The sequence below is a fragment of the Portunus trituberculatus genome, chromosome 38 (assembly GCF_017591435.1).
Source record: "Portunus trituberculatus isolate SZX2019 chromosome 38, ASM1759143v1, whole genome shotgun sequence".
Lineage (NCBI taxonomy): Eukaryota > Metazoa > Arthropoda > Malacostraca > Decapoda > Portunidae > Portunus > Portunus trituberculatus.
The window spans coordinates 2,171,596-2,188,437 of NC_059292.1; the positions used below are offsets into that span (position 1 = coordinate 2,171,596).

Genomic DNA, 16,842 nt, shown 5'->3' on the forward strand with positions numbered 1-16,842 from the left:
TATATATATATATATATATATATATATATATATATATATATATATATATATATATATATGGGTGAAAGATGAAAGCATGTCTCATTATTAATGTCATAGTTAACTACTATTCTCATTGATATCATTACATATTAAAGATATTATCATTGTGACTAATTCTACTCATACATTACAGACATTCCTTCACATCAGTTGTTCTGTTGTTGATTAGGTTCTCTAAAAGAACACGAACCTCTTCATCTCCTTTAATCCATTTATTGACTTTCTCCTTGCAATTTGAGACATGCTCCCTAGGTGGCAAGTCTTCACCACATAAAAGGAAAGCCCACAAAGTTTGGTGGTCTCCCTGATGGCTATGAATTGCACCTTCTTCAGTATGTCACACTTAATGATTCCTTGAGCCAGTAGTGATACAATGTCTCAATGCTCTTACAGCTGCTCAGCACACATCAGGGGCATGGCCTCATTATGTGGATTCCTTAGCTCATACAAGAGCGACATATCTTTTCTCCTCATTTTCCCTGACTACTTCTTGAACACTGAAGGTCTTTCGAAATGCATCTCTTTCCAGAGATTCCAAGATAGTAGTACTTTCACAAAAAATATTATCCAATTCTGGATAATCCTTCTTGTATTTTCTGTGGGGAATGGCACTCTAGTATATTTTTCCTTTCTGTTTGTTGCCTAAGGCTAATAAATGTCACTAATTAGACACAAAAAGTCATATCCACACTTGTAATCTGAGAAACAGCAAAAAAATGGAAGAGACAAGACAAGTAATAGAATTCTTACAAAAATATAAAGATGATGTCTTGCTGTTGTAGTCACCAGGTGTTGTAGTACAAATTGCATGACTTAGTAACTGTTGAGGTGTCTTCAGTCCATCAGTTGTCGGTAAAGGCTTTGTCACAGAAAGTGGCCAAGACAATGTCCTTACGAGAGAGTCCACCACAGTCATGTGTGGACCATGTCACCTCCACTCTGTTGTACACATTACTCCATTCTGGGTGGTGGTTCTTCTTCTCACTCTGCAGTGCAACACGACTCATCCAACCCCAGGTCTGCAACACACCACAATGCACAGAATAATTATAGAATTATAATAGCAGTCAATTGTAGAAGCAAACTTCATGAGAAAAAAAGTTTTTTTTGAGCAATAGTGGTATCAATCACATGCACACGTACAGAAACACACAAATACACACACACACAGTGAAAAAGTGATATGTATTGAGTGATGAAGTTGTTACAGCACATAATGAGCCTAACTTTAAAAGATAAATTGGATAAATGGAGACATGGAGACAAGACACTATGAGCCCCGCTTAAACCCTGTACAATACAACTAGGTAAAACTAGGTAAATACATTTTAACACATGAGAGAAGGAGACAGACAGATAGGTAGAGGACCCCTAATTATACCAAGATAATGAGAGGATTAGAAAAGATGTAAGATTTATAACTGAAGGAATGACATAAGGCCAGATATTGACTGTAATTTCTATCCCAAAACCTATCCTATCCTCATATATTTTCAATCTAAAGTAAGCAGACCCAAAGAGAAGATCTGCATGCCTTCAACATACTGTAGCCAATGTGAACAGTCCACTCTAGCTCCACATTCATCACTCAGCGTTGTTCGTGTATGAATTGCCTGCTTTGACTCGCATCCAAAACAAATGCCACCAATCCATCCATTACCCTTCTACTTATCCAGACTGTCTGGAATGTATGTTGGGCGAGTCAAGTCAACCCAACCTTATGTAACCTAAAGTATTCTCTTCTAATCTTACTAAAACTAACCTAATCTATCTTAATGTTAAGTTGCTTGTCTTTACCTTACTTGACCTAACCAAACTAACTTTATTTCAAAGCAGATGACTCAAAATGGCAATGCTAAATGATAAACAGAGAAAAGTATGTTACTAAATTCATGCAGTGTGTATCTGGTATCAGTGTCCCATAACCTAACATGACTCAGCCTCACTAAACTCAAGAAAGGTCAGCTTATCTCAAGGAATACTGTACTGCATAAGAACCAGTCTCATCAGCCAACACACCTGCACATTACCTTATTGAAGTTCTGAAAAATGTAAGTCTTGGTAATAGCATCTCGGCCCTCCACCATTGCCCAGCCTGCCGCCATCAGTGCTGCCAGTTCCGATGTACGCTCTTCATCTGTAAGCTTCTGCAATGATAACAACAGTGACAGGATTGAAAATGTGTACACAGCTATATATGTATATCTTCTGAAGGTGTGTATTTACCTAGTTGTATTTACTTCGTTGTATTTTACAGAAGGGGAGCCTATGCTCGTGTTCTCCCATCTCTGTATCTCACAGTGTCAAATTTTCTCTTAAAGTCGTCTATAGACTTTGTGCACACCACCTCTTTGTCCAGTCCGTTCCATATATCTATCACTCTATGGGGGAAGCTGTTTTTCTTGAAGTCTCGTGTGTGTGTGCGTGTGTATTTACCTAGTTGTATTGTACAGGGTTCGAGTGGGGCTCATAGTGTCCTGTCTCCATATCTCCATTTATATAATTTTTTTTTTTAAGTTATGCACACTATGTGCTGCAACAATTTCATTATCATCCAATGCACTCCATTTTTCCACTGTTCTGTGTGGAAAACTGTATTTTCCAACATGCTTCACACACTGCCTCATTTTGATCTTCTTTTCATGTCCTCTTGTCCTTCCATCCTCTTCTGCCAACAGCACCAGGTCTTCTTTGTCTATCTTTTCAATATGATTTATTATCTTATACATTGTTATTACGTCCCCGCGTTCTCTTCTATCTTGTAAGGTTGGCAGTCCCAATTCCTTCAGTCGTTCTTCATATGTGAGGTCCTGTAATTCCGGCACCATCTTTGTAGCAATCTTCTGTATCCTTTTCAGTTTTCTTATATCTTTTTTAGAACTCGGAGACCATACCACTGCTACATATTCCAGCCTTGGGCGTATCATGCTTGTGATGATTTTTTTCATCATATCTTTATCCATGTAATGAAATGCCACTCTTATATTAGTCAACATCCTATATGATAGTCCAAATATCTTGTTTATGTGTTTATCAGGGCTCAGATTTTCGTGTATGATCACTCCAAGACCTCTTTAGTCTTCGTTATTTGATCCTCTCCCATCAGATAGTTCCATACTGGTCTTCTCTTACTCTTTCCTAGTTCCATTATGTTACATTTCTTGCCATTAAACTCTAATTTCCACTTCTTACTCCATTCATAGAATGTGTATTTACCTAGTTGTATTTACCTAGTTGTATTGTACAGGGTTCGAGCAGGGCTCATAGTGTCCTGTCTCCATATCTCCATTTATCTAATTTTTCTTTAAAGTTATGCACACTATGTGCTGCAACAATTCCATTATCCAATGCATTCTATTTTTCCACTGTTCTGTGTGGAAAACTGTATTTTCCAATATCCTTCACACACTGCCTCATTCTGATCTTTTCATGTCCTCTTGTCCTTCCATCCTCTTCTGCCAATAGCACCAGGTCTTCTTTGTCTATCTTTTCAATATCATTTACTATCTTATACATTGTTATTAGGTCCCTACGTTCTCTTCTATCTTGTAAGGTTGGCAATCCCAATTTCTTCAGTCGTTCTTCATATGTGAGGTCCTTTAATTCCGGAACCATCTTTGTAGCAGTCTTCTGTATCCTTTCCAGTTTTCTTATATCTTTTTTAGAACTCAGAGACCATACCACTGCTGCATATTCCAGCCTTGGGCATATCATGCTTGTGATGATTTTTTTTCATCATATCTTTATCCATGTAATGAAATGCCACTCTTATATCAGTCAACATCCTATATGATAGTCCAAATATCTTATTTATGTGTTTATCAGGCTCAGATTTTCTTGTATTATCACTCCAAGATCTTTTCCTCTTTAGTCTTCGTTATTTGATCCTCTCCCATCAGATAGTTCCATACTGGTCTTCTCTTACTCTAATTCCATTATGTGACATTTCTTGGCATTAAACTCCAATTTCCACTTCTTGCTCCATTCATAGATATTATCTAAATCTTCCTGTAGCAGTATACAGTCCTCTCTGGTTTTGATAACTTTTAGCAACTTTGCATCATCAGCAAATAAATTCATATATGGTAGCTGTTTACCAGAATGTGAATGTCATTTACATAAACTTGAAACATAATGGGGGTTAACACTGATCCTTGTGGCACCTCACTAGTTACTTTACTCCAAGATGAGTATGTATCTCTGATCACAGTTCTCATTTCTTTATCCTTCAAATAATTTCTTGTCCATTCGAGCAAGGTTCCACGCAGTCCTCCTATGTTCTCTAGTTTCCAAAGAAGTATTCCGTGAGGGACTTTATCAAATGCCTTTTTAATGTCCATGTATACTGTGTCTACCCATCCATCTCTGCTTTCAAATCCTGCAATAACCCTGGAGTAGAAGCTTAATAAGTTTGAAACACATGACCGCCCTGTCCTGAACCCAAATTGTCTATTCGATATGACTTGCTCCTCTTCTAGAAATTTAACCCATTTTTCTTTGATAATTATTTCACATAACTTCCCTACGACACTTCTAAGTGATACTGGTCTGTAGTTTAGTGGTTCAGTTGCCTTTCCTCCTTTGAATATCGGTATTATGTAGGCTCTCTTCCACTCTAGTGGAATTTTCCCTTCATTTATTGAACTTTTAATTATTTCCCAAATTGGCTCCAGTAATTGCTCTTTACATTCTTTTAACACCCAGCCTGATACACCATCTGGCCCCATTGCTTTCCTGACTTCCAACTTGTCCAGTAATCTTGCAATATTCTCTTTATGAACTGCAATTTCCTGTGATCCTAGGCAATTCAATGTCCTATTAGGTTCTGTGAAGTCATCTTCAGTGAATACTGTTTTGAAGCTCTCATTCATTATTTCACACATTTCTTTCTCTGTTTGGTATGTCTTTCCTTCTTTAATTATTTTTTCAATTGTTTCCTTATTCTTTGTTTTGCCGTTTATAAACTTGTAGAAAAGTTTTGGTTCATCCTTGCTTTTATCCACTATATCCTTCTCAAACTTTCTTTCTTCCTCTCTCCTTACTCTAATATATTCATTTCTAGTATCTTTGTACTCCCGACTATTATAGTCATTTCCTTGCTTTAAAAGTTTCTTCCACGCTTCCATGCTTGTAAGCATCTAGCATTGTACCATGTATGTATTTTTTTCTGAACTCTATAAAGAGGAACAAACTTTTTTACTCTTTCATTGTATTCCTGTAAGAATGTCATATTTCTCTTGTACAGTCTTCCTGCACATAATATTACTCCACTCAGTATCAGCAAAATAACTCCTTAGTTTTTCAAAATCTGCTCTTGCATAATTTAATCTCTCTCCTTTATAGTCCTCTCTGTATCTTACCTCATCTTCCTTCTAAATTTGCATCTCTAATGTTACATGATCACTTTTCCCCATTGGACTAAGGTATTGTATTATTGGAGGGGACTCGGTCAAGTAACGATGGTTTTTCTTTCTTCCCTCCAGTATCTTGTTGACTCTTCTACCCACTGGTCCACTGTATTAATCATAGTCATCTGTAACACTTTCTCACTCCACTGGCCAGCATTGTCCATTACTTCCATCTCTCCCCAGTTTATTTTTTTACAGTTAAAGTCTCCAACTAAGAGTATTCTTCTATCTCTTCTTATCATGTTATCCAGATACTTTATCGTCTCTCTTTGCATATCCTTATGCTCTTCTGATCCCCATGTATTAGTCTTTGGTGGAACATATGTAACTATAATTTTTCTCTTCTTCAAATCTTCTGTTCTGATTGTTACTCCCAATGCTTCCACTTTGTCCTCTCCATATTGCACATCCTCCACACAAATGTTATCACGAACCATTATTAGTGTGTGTGTGTGTGTGTGTGTAAACAGATTTATTGTGATTATGCTTGACTGTCTGCAAAGAGGAAAAGCATTTGCCAGCTCAGAAAACATAGAAAAAAAAAAAATTATGAGACAGAATCAAAAACATCATAAGCAATAAAGTATATGTTTAAGTAAGTTTGGTACACTACCATGTAAGGTTCATCAATATCACCCAGAACTGGTCCTACTGTTATTGCTACTATTACCTGTGATTTGGTGGCCATGGTCCTCACTAGAAGGGTGGACAGAGGTGAAGGTAGCAAGCCTGGCCCTAGTGCAGAGGTCCTGTGGGGGTGACACTGGTGTTAAGGCTGACTGTACAGGGAGGAGGCAAACAATAATATCAATACACCACTGATACTATTAGTCATCTACCAGGCCTGTACAAAGGTAAGGACATCACCTCTAGATACTATTACCTGCTCAATAGACGGGTGTACACTGCCATGATGCTGTGTTGCTCCACTGACCCTCTCCAATTAGGTACTTTTATGATCTTGTAAGCAGACCAGTGGTGGTTCATAATCTCAAAACACAACACTCTTGATCTTGATCTTTATAGAAGTATTTTCAAAGTATAGCATCTCATCCTGTCTACACAATATCCCCCTATCAGTCATGGCTTAGCTCCACTTCTGTTGGCTTCTTTCATGCATGTATTCCTTTACTTTCCTCCTTTTCAAGCATTTTTTTCCTACTGTTAGGGGCTTCAGTTTCACATTCTATAAACTTTTCACTCTTCATGTCTCAGTCTCGTTGAATCACATCAATGCATTTCTTTTCACCCATTCTTCCACCAGTCCATTCACAAGGATATCCTGTTAGGCAGGCATCGCCCAGGGATTGAACCTGGGACCTACCACTTGCTGGGGCGACGTGACGATTATTAGACCATGGTTACCTCCTGGTGATAACCCTCACATATCCAAACTTCATACTCCATATACATGTTTATTGCTCTCACACTTCCATTTTGTCACTCTATATACACCCCTCTCAAGTAACTTCTTTCCACTACATGGACTCTTACCTGCTGTACTCGTCTGATGTAAAAAGATGCTATTCCTACGATATCTCTTTACCTCTATACAAATTTCCTCCTTTCATAACCCATGCAAGTGATGCTCTCTATCTATCTCCACATACTTGAACATCACCAATTGCTTTAAACTCTTTTCCTTTTCTATTTCTGCTTCTCTAGCTATGTCAAACTTATGATGTGCCTTACTTCTTTTATCTACAAAAATATTTTCTTTACAACTCTACCCTAATGCTCAAAACATGAATAGTGAAGGAAAGGATCAATATTGCCAAATAATATATATTTACAAAATCCTAAGCTTTTCACAATCAACGTAATGCATGCTTACGGATGACTCACCTTAGCCATCAGTGATAGTATATATTAGACATGGAATGCATTGATCTTCCTATTATTACACTGCATGTTCCTAAGCACTCCCTTAAAGGAGTTGTTAAGAAAGAAGAATCTCTCTTGGTTCCTTTCCTCACACCCTGGTCATCTTACTCCAACACTTTCACACCCTGTCCTCATGCTCCATCCATCAGCATCTCCACTGCTCTTGTTCAACTATTTTGTCAACACCTCATTTAGCTTAATTTGAAGAGTTATTTTATCACCTCCATTAATTTCATTCTTTCTCTTGTACCATTCTTTACTAACCAGATGCACTACTTCACCACTTTTAACATCTGTTCTGTTCACATCACCTCTATGGCAGCTCACTGCCACATCTGAGTGTTGTCTACTCATAATGGCATTGAAATTATCATAGATTCCTGTTTCACATCCTAATATACTTTGAAGATTTAAGCTTACTAGAATATGATCAATGATGCTAAATTGAATATAATAGCTATTAACAATGTTACCTCACTACAATAGAATAATTGTTTTAAGAATATGACAGTTTATTTTGTGAGTTGATTCATACACTCCAGAAATTATTTCAATTTTATCAGTATAATTAATTATGTACTATAAAATTTTACATATTGCATAATACATTTTTGGCTATACAAGGAGACAATCCACAGGCTCAGCCATGTCTTATGGTGAAAGGAGTCATGAGACCTGAAAGCAGAGAACTTCTAGCTAACATCTGACAAGGAACAATCATTACAATGGACAGCTTGCTGCTCTCTGCAGACAATCTTCATGTTACATAACTTCCAAAAACTTACAGAAATGCATGAAAATAATACCAAGTAAAGCTCAGCTGCAATGGTTATACCGGATATTTCAACATGACATTGTAAAAAAAGCTTTAAAATTTTATAAATTACTGTTCTGACTGAAGACTATATCATTTTCTAATACACAATCTGTCCTCAAGAAATATTACATTTTCACTATAAATGTAAGTTTTTTTTCTGCATGCTGTTATATAATCAAATTACTCCAGCGAGCAATGAATATGAAGTGCATGAAAAGAAATTAACTATGGACTGAAATATATTGATCTGAAATACCTGTAGATATGAAGAGTATCAAATCATTGAATTTTTTTTAACATGCAATTATGAAAATAGTTATTTTTTACAGTTTAGTGCAATGGCTGTGGTGGGAAGTAAGGGGAATACCAGTCAGTTCCCTTCATTAACCGTAAGTGTATGTATAATCTTTACAAGATTTTCCAACCTCTGAAGATCTCTCTGAGAATAATTCAAAAGTCATGGAGTGAGGGTTTGCATCCTCAACCTTATCATATGCCATCTTTGGTATTCTTTTTTTTCCTCTTATACTTTATCTACAGGTGATGCTGTGCTAGCAACCCACTCCCTCTTATTAATTTCTTACATTAACAAAGTGGTGATGGGTTTTCACAGATGCAGTACTGACTTGCTTTTAAGAGGTAGCTGGCTTTCTGTGGATGACCAGAGGGAAACAACGACATCCAAATGTTTCTCAGCTGTTCTCTTCTGAGGCAATAGACTGCTGCTTCACAGAATACTTGCACAGCCACCCTTTAGGAATATATGGCATCTGGCTACTAGCTGACTGACACAGACTTTTCAGAAATTAGTTCTGCAATTATTCCTGAATATATTAAAAATTCTTTGTTCACTTAGTACCCCACACACGTTTAGCTACCCAATACAGTAGTTAGTGTGAAAAATAAATATCATGTAGTAAAGAGTAAAAAAATCTGAAAACTTCCTGGTCTCACAAGCAGCATGACTCATGATTATCCCACTCACTCAATGATATGTGAGTTACACATAAACAAGATATCTATGCAAACTTGTGAGTGTATGATTCTAACCAAAGCCCTGGGGAGGGGGAAGAAACAGATCTGGATGGTCCCTCAACCCAGCTTTAAATCCTTTCTATGTACAAGTCATTATTCTACCATATCACAAGTTTTCACTTAACCTAAGACACACTGATGGAAGCAAGCTGCAACAGTACCACATGGGGATCAGACAGGGGCAGAATCTCTACTTCAAGAGGCGAAGGTGGAGGTTCATTAGGTGGTCTCTTTGAAGGACAACTTGTACAGGCTCTTGATTGCTTGACACATCTCCCGGCACCCTCACCCGCCCCACCTGCACCAGCTCCTGCTCACCCAGCACCTACATCAAGAAAAAAAAAGTGTATCATATGCTTGAAGATATCAATTATACTAGTGTATTTGCTGCTGCTACATCTGTTCCTGTTAATATATTAGTACAATAACTATACTATAACTACTGTTGCTGCTGCTGCTGCTGCTGCTGCTGCTGCTGCTGCTGCTGCTGCTGCTGCTGCTGCTGCTGCTGCTGCTGCTACTACTACTACTACTACTACTACTACTACTACTACTACTACTACTACTACCACTACTGTTACTGTAACTACCTATAATACTAATCAACAACAAGAAATAACGAAGATCATAAGAAGGTAAAGTGGAGAACTACAGAAATGAAAATTTGCCAATACTAGACTAACACTTTCAAGAACTACTGTATCTAAATTCTTCCAATAACAAACCATACATGTACACTTCCATTTATCACCCTTACCTTATACCTACTCCTTATCAAGCAGACAATATTATTTCCTTATGGAAATAAACTCAAACACAAGAAGGCTTTTAATTACCTTGGTGAGCTGAGGAGATGGAAAAGCAGAGAAAGCAGTACTAACACTTCCTCCTGGTGTGTTCAGGGCAAGGGCACGAGTAATTTCATCCTGGAAAATAAAGGCAAAGTTCTCAGCCATCTATGAAAACAAATCCTCTGATGACAAAAGTAAACTGATCCTTCTGTAAGAGATTTTACAGATGAGAATTAGTCTCTCTATCTTGGTTCAAGTACAGATAGTGTGTAATTATATATATATATATATATATATATATATATATATATATATATATATATATATATATATATATATATATATATATATAATTTAGGTAGGAAATTGCAATCTCCTATGAAAGGGTGCAAGCACACCTGCAGTGAAGCAATGCGGGTGCGGAGAGTGTTGAGCTTGTTGTTGTGAGAGATGATGTGGTGCGCCGGGTCACTAGTGGCAGTGGCAGGGAAGGAAGCTGGCTTACGCTTACTCAAGTCCACCACTGTTACACCAGTCATGAGTGCATTTACTTCCTGTAATGATATATAACATGGAACTTCAGGTAAAGATAGAGAAAGGGATGACAAAAATGATAAATGAAAAACAGGAATAAGAAAAGTAATTATCAATGAAATGAGAGATTCAGGTGATATTTGAACCAAAAACAAGGATGCTGGAGAATAAATTTTGTTTTTACTGTAGGAAACCAATATAAATTCAACTAATTTGGGTCAAGATATTGTGCTCAAGTTAATGTCAGTTAGCAGACATTATACATGGATGGAAAAGAAAGAAATTACATAGGTAACAAAATAGATGGAAATATATGTGGACATTAATTCATGCACTTAAGAATACATTCATATATCAGGCTAATTACACTGAAACATACTCTCAAAGAAGCTTACCTTTTGCAGGCCAGTAGCTTGGCGCATCAGCTGATTGATGTGATCTGTAGAGCGCTTGTCCTCCATGTCCACATCCTCTTTACTCAGATCACGCTTCTCTTCACCCACCATTGTGCTGAGTTTCTGTACCTGCAAAGACACCAGTGGCATTAACACATGCATGATGACTGAGACTGACTCAAACTATGGTGTTTTGAAATTCTGCAGAGGAAGAGGCTTTGACATTCACCACCATTACAATTATGATCTTGTTGGTCAGTCACCTTGATTGGCCTGAGGCTGGCTAGCTGGCTGTGCATACGTTGTGCTGTGTTGTTGTGCACAGAGGCAGTGGCATGATGCAGAGCAGTTTTGAGGTCAGTGATCTGCTGCAGCAGCATTGGGGAGTCACGTACCATCCCCCCACCAGGAACAGAGGGTGGCACTCCTCCAGCAGAGGGTGTTGTAGGGGAGGAGGGAGACACCACACCTAAAATGAAGTAAGCAAGACAATCTAAGCTTTACTGCCATAAATATTAATTTCTAATTATAATAATTAACCTTTTAGCTATAAAACTACAATAAAATCAGACCACAAAAAAAGAATGGCACCAGCAGTGATAACACTGCAACTTATATCTTACAGTTACTGAACCAGTAATATTCAGACTACAGGCAAAACAATTAATCTGAGCATTACTTTCACTCATTCCCTCAAACTATTCATTTCTTTCCTCTTTAGTATGATATTAATAAAGAAATTGTAGCAAATGTCTTGGTTTACCAGTCAAGATAACAATCATTTATATTTCCATTTCTGTTCTATTTCATCCCTTTACTCTTTTGTACTTATTTTCAACTTCGTGTTACACACCTTATCATCATCTACATCAGTTCTTCCAAGAGAAGTTGTGTTCTCTAAGATTCTTTCCTCCTTACTTCAAATTCCTTAACCTGATAACTATTTATAATTACTAATGCAAAACCTGACTTACCTGTGAGAGGTGAAGACTTGGAGAGTGCATCATAAAGTGTCTTCTTGTTCAGTGCCTTCAATTTCTCTCGCAGCTCTCCCTTCTCTGTCTCCAGACTCTCTATGTCACTCTGGAGGTGATCCATTGTTTCATCGTACTCCTGCCACAGTGAATGTTAATGTGAGTACAGAAAGATTGATGGAAAAGATAAATATAATACCCACAATTTTGTATAAATACAGATCTGTATAAATAATAGAATTACCATCCATAACAAAAACTAGATGCTGATGTCTTGGTGGTCTAATGCTTCCATCTCACCATCATTTACTTTAATCTTCCCTCTCAAGACTGAATTTTACACATGTCACAGTACTTAGTGCTGGTCACCAACAAATTAGATCACTTTACCACTTGATAGTAAGCATTTCATTTCGAACACATTCTTTCTCTTTGGCCAAGTCAGCAGAAGATGAAGACACAGACACACTCACCTTCTCCTTGCGGCGCAGCATCATCAAAGTGTCATCCAACTTCCTCTGCAGTTTCTCAATGGTGAGGTCAGCATCCCGGGTGGCAGTAGACAACTTCTTTTCTGCCAGGTCACGTCGCACAGTCATTTCACTAAGCTCCTCATTCTTGGCTTTGACAGCAAGTTTCAATTCCTTAAGGTCTTGCTCACGACTCTCCAGCTTGTACTTAAGATGTTCTGTGTCTTTCATCTCATTCTTAAGGGCCTGGGCTCGCAGCGTCACTGGAGGAGCAGTCTGAAAGACAGGGACAGAGATATCAAAATGAAGATAAAAGAGCATATAAATAATGAAAGAAAATCCCCACAGTATACTATTCTCAATACATTAAAAGAGATTCAAGGAACTATAAATTTTAGACTTGAAGAAAAGGCACAGTTTGACGAGCCAAAAGGCCATCGGTAAACTAATTTTCAGATGGAACAAGAATATTCTGGTTATAATCACTAATGCATCCAACACACGCCACATTTCACTGATTGTGTTGCATCTATACCTTTGTTATAATTATTCTCATACATATACAAGAAAATACAGGCATATCTCATACCCTATATACCATAATAAGGTAAATGCACTCACTCGCTCCTCCACTGTTCCATCAAAATCATACTCTCCCTTCTCAAGTGCAGACGTGATACGGGTGAGTTCACTGAGGGTTCGCTGGATGGAGAGCTTGATAGAGTCTGGGCCCAGGTCCTCTCCACCATAGATGAGGTCTGTTGCTTGGTGAGTCAACTCCTTCAGCTTCTCTCCACTGACCCCACCCTCAGAATCTAGTGGTGGTGGTGATAGTGATAATATGAAAATAATGATAACAGTGAAAGGATGAAAATTACAAACATTGATTAACTCACGTACTGGAGGTGGTGGCGTAGTGGATAAGGTGGTGAGCGTGGGATCAGGCAGACTTACACGCATAGGTTCGAATCCCACCACATACTGCTTTGAAGGTATGCCATTTGTTGAAAGTTACCTACATGTCACCATGATACCCAGGTTCTAGGTAGTTACACCAAAGATACACTTGGATGGTGATATTGGCCCTAATAGACCACTATAAATAAAAATGCCTGTGCCACTAATGGGTGGAAGCTGAACAGCACTTCCCACATATACTCTTAAAGTATGGCTACAGGCGCTACAGGCCATAACATAAAAAAAAAAAAAAAAAAAAAAAACTCTCCCCAAGATGTACCTGCTAGCAGAGATGTTTGCTGTAACAGGTTGCGTGTGAGGTGTCTCAAGGCCCGAGCAGCGTTGTTCATATAATTAGTGGTGGAAGTGAGCGTTTCTTGTACATCCTCCGGATAGCTGAGAGGTCCCACAGAGCCATCCTGAGGCATGCGTCGCCTTATTCTTTTCACTGCTGCATTGATCTCCTTCCCAGCAGCTACTATATCCCGGCACATCACAGCCACCTCACAATCTTCATGCTGCGGCTACAATAACGAAGAGGAGAAAGATGGACATAAATGTAGAATCAAGAAAAAAAGGGAATTGGTGATAATAAAAGGAGAGAACACAATAAAAGAGGATAAAAGATTATGTATATAAGGAAGGCAAATAGTACACAATGACGGAGAAGTTACAAGAATCTACTGTGATAAAATGCCACACAATATCTTGCTTACTTTTTGTGTATACACTGTGAAGGCAGGATTGCCAAGCAGCAGTTTTCATATTGCCTATTTTTTCTCATTTTCTTGGTATCTCTTTTATGCTTCTCCTGTTTCAGAATGAATGCTAGAAATCACTGTATTCCATTGCATAGAGAAATATGAGTACAATATCCTATTAGGAATGGTGCAAGTAAACACACACACACACATTTGTATATGTTAAAGACTCACATGTAGCAGGGCAAGAACAACAGAGGCACAGGTGTTGGCGGCATCAGCACCAGAGGTGAGGACACGGGCAGTATCACAGAGGTACGTCGTCTGGTCCATCTTCTCAGACAGCAGGTGGGATGGATAGACAGTAGAAAAATAGCCGACTGTCTTTTCCAGAGACTCCAGAGACACATTCTCATCCAGCTGTTGGAGAAAATGGTGAATAGTAGAGCTAGTTAAGAACATTTTCACAGATAACTACAGATTATTTAACAATTTACACAATTTTACAAAAGGCCATAAATAGTGATGAAAGAAAAAATTGTAAAAGCTGAATAGTAAGAGTTCATCTTCCATCATCTATAACTGATATCTGTTATAAAGAGATTGCTGGGAAAAGAGGAAAAAAATCATACCACTACACATTCCCTCCTTGTGTGTTGCAATGCCCTCAGTCTCCTTTTACCCTTCTTACAATACTTCAGTGCTCTGTCTCATACTATTACATTGAAGGTTGCACTCTTTCATTCATCACATCTATCATACTCAAAATACTTAACACACCTGGTAGGGAAAGATTTGCCTGCAACATCTGAACAATACCTGATCTTTCCTAAGCAAGTCTACATAAAAGTCCAGGTTGCGCTCATGAGAGGCCATCTCAGGATAGAGTGTGCCAAGCCGCAGGAACACCTCAACACTACAGGTTCCCAACACGTACTGGTACTGGTGGAGCAGTGCCTGGGGTGGAAAAAAATTAATGTTTCTTGTGCCTTATATCTTAGAATCAGTAATTGTTACATTATACCAAGTGACTCAACCAGACCTCATACCTGCATGGAGTAAAGCAGCTGAAGGAGACGGGCTGAGAAAGCATACTGATCAATGGCATGGGTCTTGAGGACAGCAGATCGGTCAATGTTCTCTGGAACTGGGTATTTGTCTCTTATTCCTCCAATCACAATTTCGGCCTTGGAGATCATACGGGCCACAAGCAGCAGCACCAGCACAGCATCGTGGTCACCTGTAGCAGAAGACAAACATTTTACAGTCATAAACAACGAGCAGCCAATATCATAGTTTTCCTCAGCAGCTCACACCTCTCACATCTGATCTAGTGAACTTTACACCAATCTCTCTCTTTTACTTCTTTCCTTCTCTTCAGATTACAGTACCATTCCTTGGTGTACTTGATCAGGAAACTTACCACCGCGGGACATGAAGTTGTCTGGCATGTACTGGGTGAGGTAAGCCACATGATGGTTGGCCTGGGCCACCTCCAGCCTCCGCAGTTCCATGTCAATGGCCTTGCTGTGTGCCTTCGTTTCCGTAAACATTTTCTGAAAAGCATCCCACCACACATTATTAATCTGATTATCTATATATTTGGTACCACTTCTTTATCATACAATTCCATTTGAATGGAAAGGCTTTCAAGTACTTAATAACTAAATACTGTATTCATTCTGCTTACACCTCCCTTGCCTGTCTGACTTATTGAAATTCTTTTGAATACCAAAACTTGATACATTTCTCCAAAAAATTCCAGACATTACCTTGAAATCAATGATCTCTGAGGGAGTGCCAATGGGCTTGTTGGTCTCCTTCTCCAGGGCATGACGGAGATCCATATTCTGCTCCTGCTGCTTCTGGACCAACTCACGGAACTTCTTGATTGTTCCATCCTGGTCCACAATGACCTCATTAGATGCCTCACGCTCCCTCATGACCTGCAGGGAAATGGTGATGAGCTGCAGCAGTTTCCCTTCCAAGCATAGTGGATACAGGTTCCATATAGGTGTTTTCTGTTCTTCCCCTATCCATCATATATGCCTCCCACTCTCTTATCCAAATCCTCAGTTCCTATTTTCTTCTTTCCAACCTTCCAAGTGTTGAGCCACCCAACTTCCAGATGCGTCCCATACATGACACAAACACCCTTCCCTTACTGCTTATTTGCAGCTTCTGGTCAGATCACTAACCTCCCTGATCTTGCTATTGGCCATATCAAGCTCTTCCCGCAGCTCCAGCTCCAGCTCCCGAGCATTCTCCTGAAGCTGGTCATTCATGTCATTGATTGCCTCCAGGTCAGCCACAGTCTCTAGCAGCTCAGCCACTTTCTCCTCCAGGTTCAGGTTACGGTCAGTCAGGGTTTCCACCATCTCTTCCGCTCCCAGTGCTGCATCCACCTAGACCATGGAACAGTTAAAATGGTCAGCAAATATTTAAACTAATTCTTCTAGCTGTTTCTTTTTTATTTCCATCAGTCTATTTGGTATAGTTATTGTTTTCATTTAATCTTTTGTCTAACAAGACTCTGACTCACTCTCTCTCTCTCTCTCTCTCTCTCTCTCTCTCTCTCTCTCTCTCTCTCTCTCTCTCCAAACACAAACTCACTAAATGAGATGTCAAAATCAGAAGAAATTAAGAAATGACTGCTAATGACACTATCAGAAGTCATCCCTATTTTGCTTTAAGCTGCTGTGTAACACTTTTCTTTTGTTATCAATCATTATTTTGTGATAAATGTAAAAGGAAATAAAGCCCATGGCACTAAACTATCACCCATTAGTGAGGAGTGTGGGTAAGACAAGCGCTATTGACAGTCATATGTGTAT

The 16,842-nt window shown here is 38.7% G+C and overlaps 2 protein-coding genes across 17 annotated transcripts in view; both read right to left on the minus strand.

Moving 5' to 3' along the window:
- Positions 1 to 235: 235 nt before the first annotated feature.
- Positions 236 to 6,487, minus strand: LOC123514569 (putative pterin-4-alpha-carbinolamine dehydratase). The gene is made up of 4 exons (XM_045272526.1): positions 6,334 to 6,487; positions 6,121 to 6,199; positions 2,073 to 2,189; positions 236 to 1,061 (listed from the first exon to the last, which is right to left on the minus strand). The coding sequence occupies exons 1-4, from the start codon at positions 6,435 to 6,437 to the stop codon at positions 885 to 887; spliced, it is 477 nt and encodes a 158-aa protein (XP_045128461.1). The 5' UTR covers positions 6,438 to 6,487; the 3' UTR covers positions 236 to 884.
- A 1,388-nt stretch (positions 6,488 to 7,875) lies between these two features.
- Positions 7,876 to 16,842, minus strand: part of LOC123514567 (dynactin subunit 1-like) — a 55,931-nt gene continuing 46,964 nt past the window's right edge. For all 16 annotated transcript variants that reach the window (XM_045272510.1, XM_045272519.1, XM_045272520.1 and 13 more), the window contains 15 exons: positions 16,207 to 16,413; positions 15,781 to 15,954; positions 15,432 to 15,564; positions 15,058 to 15,248; positions 14,828 to 14,965; positions 14,243 to 14,428; positions 13,588 to 13,831; positions 12,972 to 13,165; positions 12,354 to 12,626; positions 11,881 to 12,019; positions 11,170 to 11,375; positions 10,907 to 11,035; positions 10,376 to 10,531; positions 10,023 to 10,112; positions 7,876 to 9,511 (listed from right to left, as the gene is read on the minus strand). In XM_045272510.1, the coding sequence (XP_045128445.1) occupies positions 9,377 to 9,511; positions 10,023 to 10,112; positions 10,376 to 10,531; positions 10,907 to 11,035; positions 11,170 to 11,375; positions 11,881 to 12,019; positions 12,354 to 12,626; positions 12,972 to 13,165; positions 13,588 to 13,831; positions 14,243 to 14,428; positions 14,828 to 14,965; positions 15,058 to 15,248; positions 15,432 to 15,564; positions 15,781 to 15,954; positions 16,207 to 16,413 (2,595 nt within the window). In that variant the 3' untranslated portion in view covers positions 7,876 to 9,376. The remainder of the gene's footprint in view (positions 9,512 to 10,022; positions 10,113 to 10,375; positions 10,532 to 10,906; positions 11,036 to 11,169; positions 11,376 to 11,880; positions 12,020 to 12,353; positions 12,627 to 12,971; positions 13,166 to 13,587; positions 13,832 to 14,242; positions 14,429 to 14,827; positions 14,966 to 15,057; positions 15,249 to 15,431; positions 15,565 to 15,780; positions 15,955 to 16,206; positions 16,414 to 16,842) is intronic.

What these genes read in the sequence shown, in the direction of transcription:
- LOC123514569 (XM_045272526.1), bottom strand. Translation starts at nt 6,437, where the DNA reads ATGAACCACCACTGGTCTGCTTACAAGATCATAAAAGTACCTAATTGG. An exon ending in CCATGGCCACCAAATCACAG is followed by an intron (nt 2,190 to 6,120) that starts GTAATAGTAGCA and finishes TTATCATTGCAG; the next exon opens with AAGCTTACAGATGAAGAGCG. An exon ending in TTTTTCAGAACTTCAATAAG is followed by an intron (nt 1,062 to 2,072) that starts GTAATGTGCAGG and finishes GGTGTGTTGCAG; the next exon opens with ACCTGGGGTTGGATGAGTCG.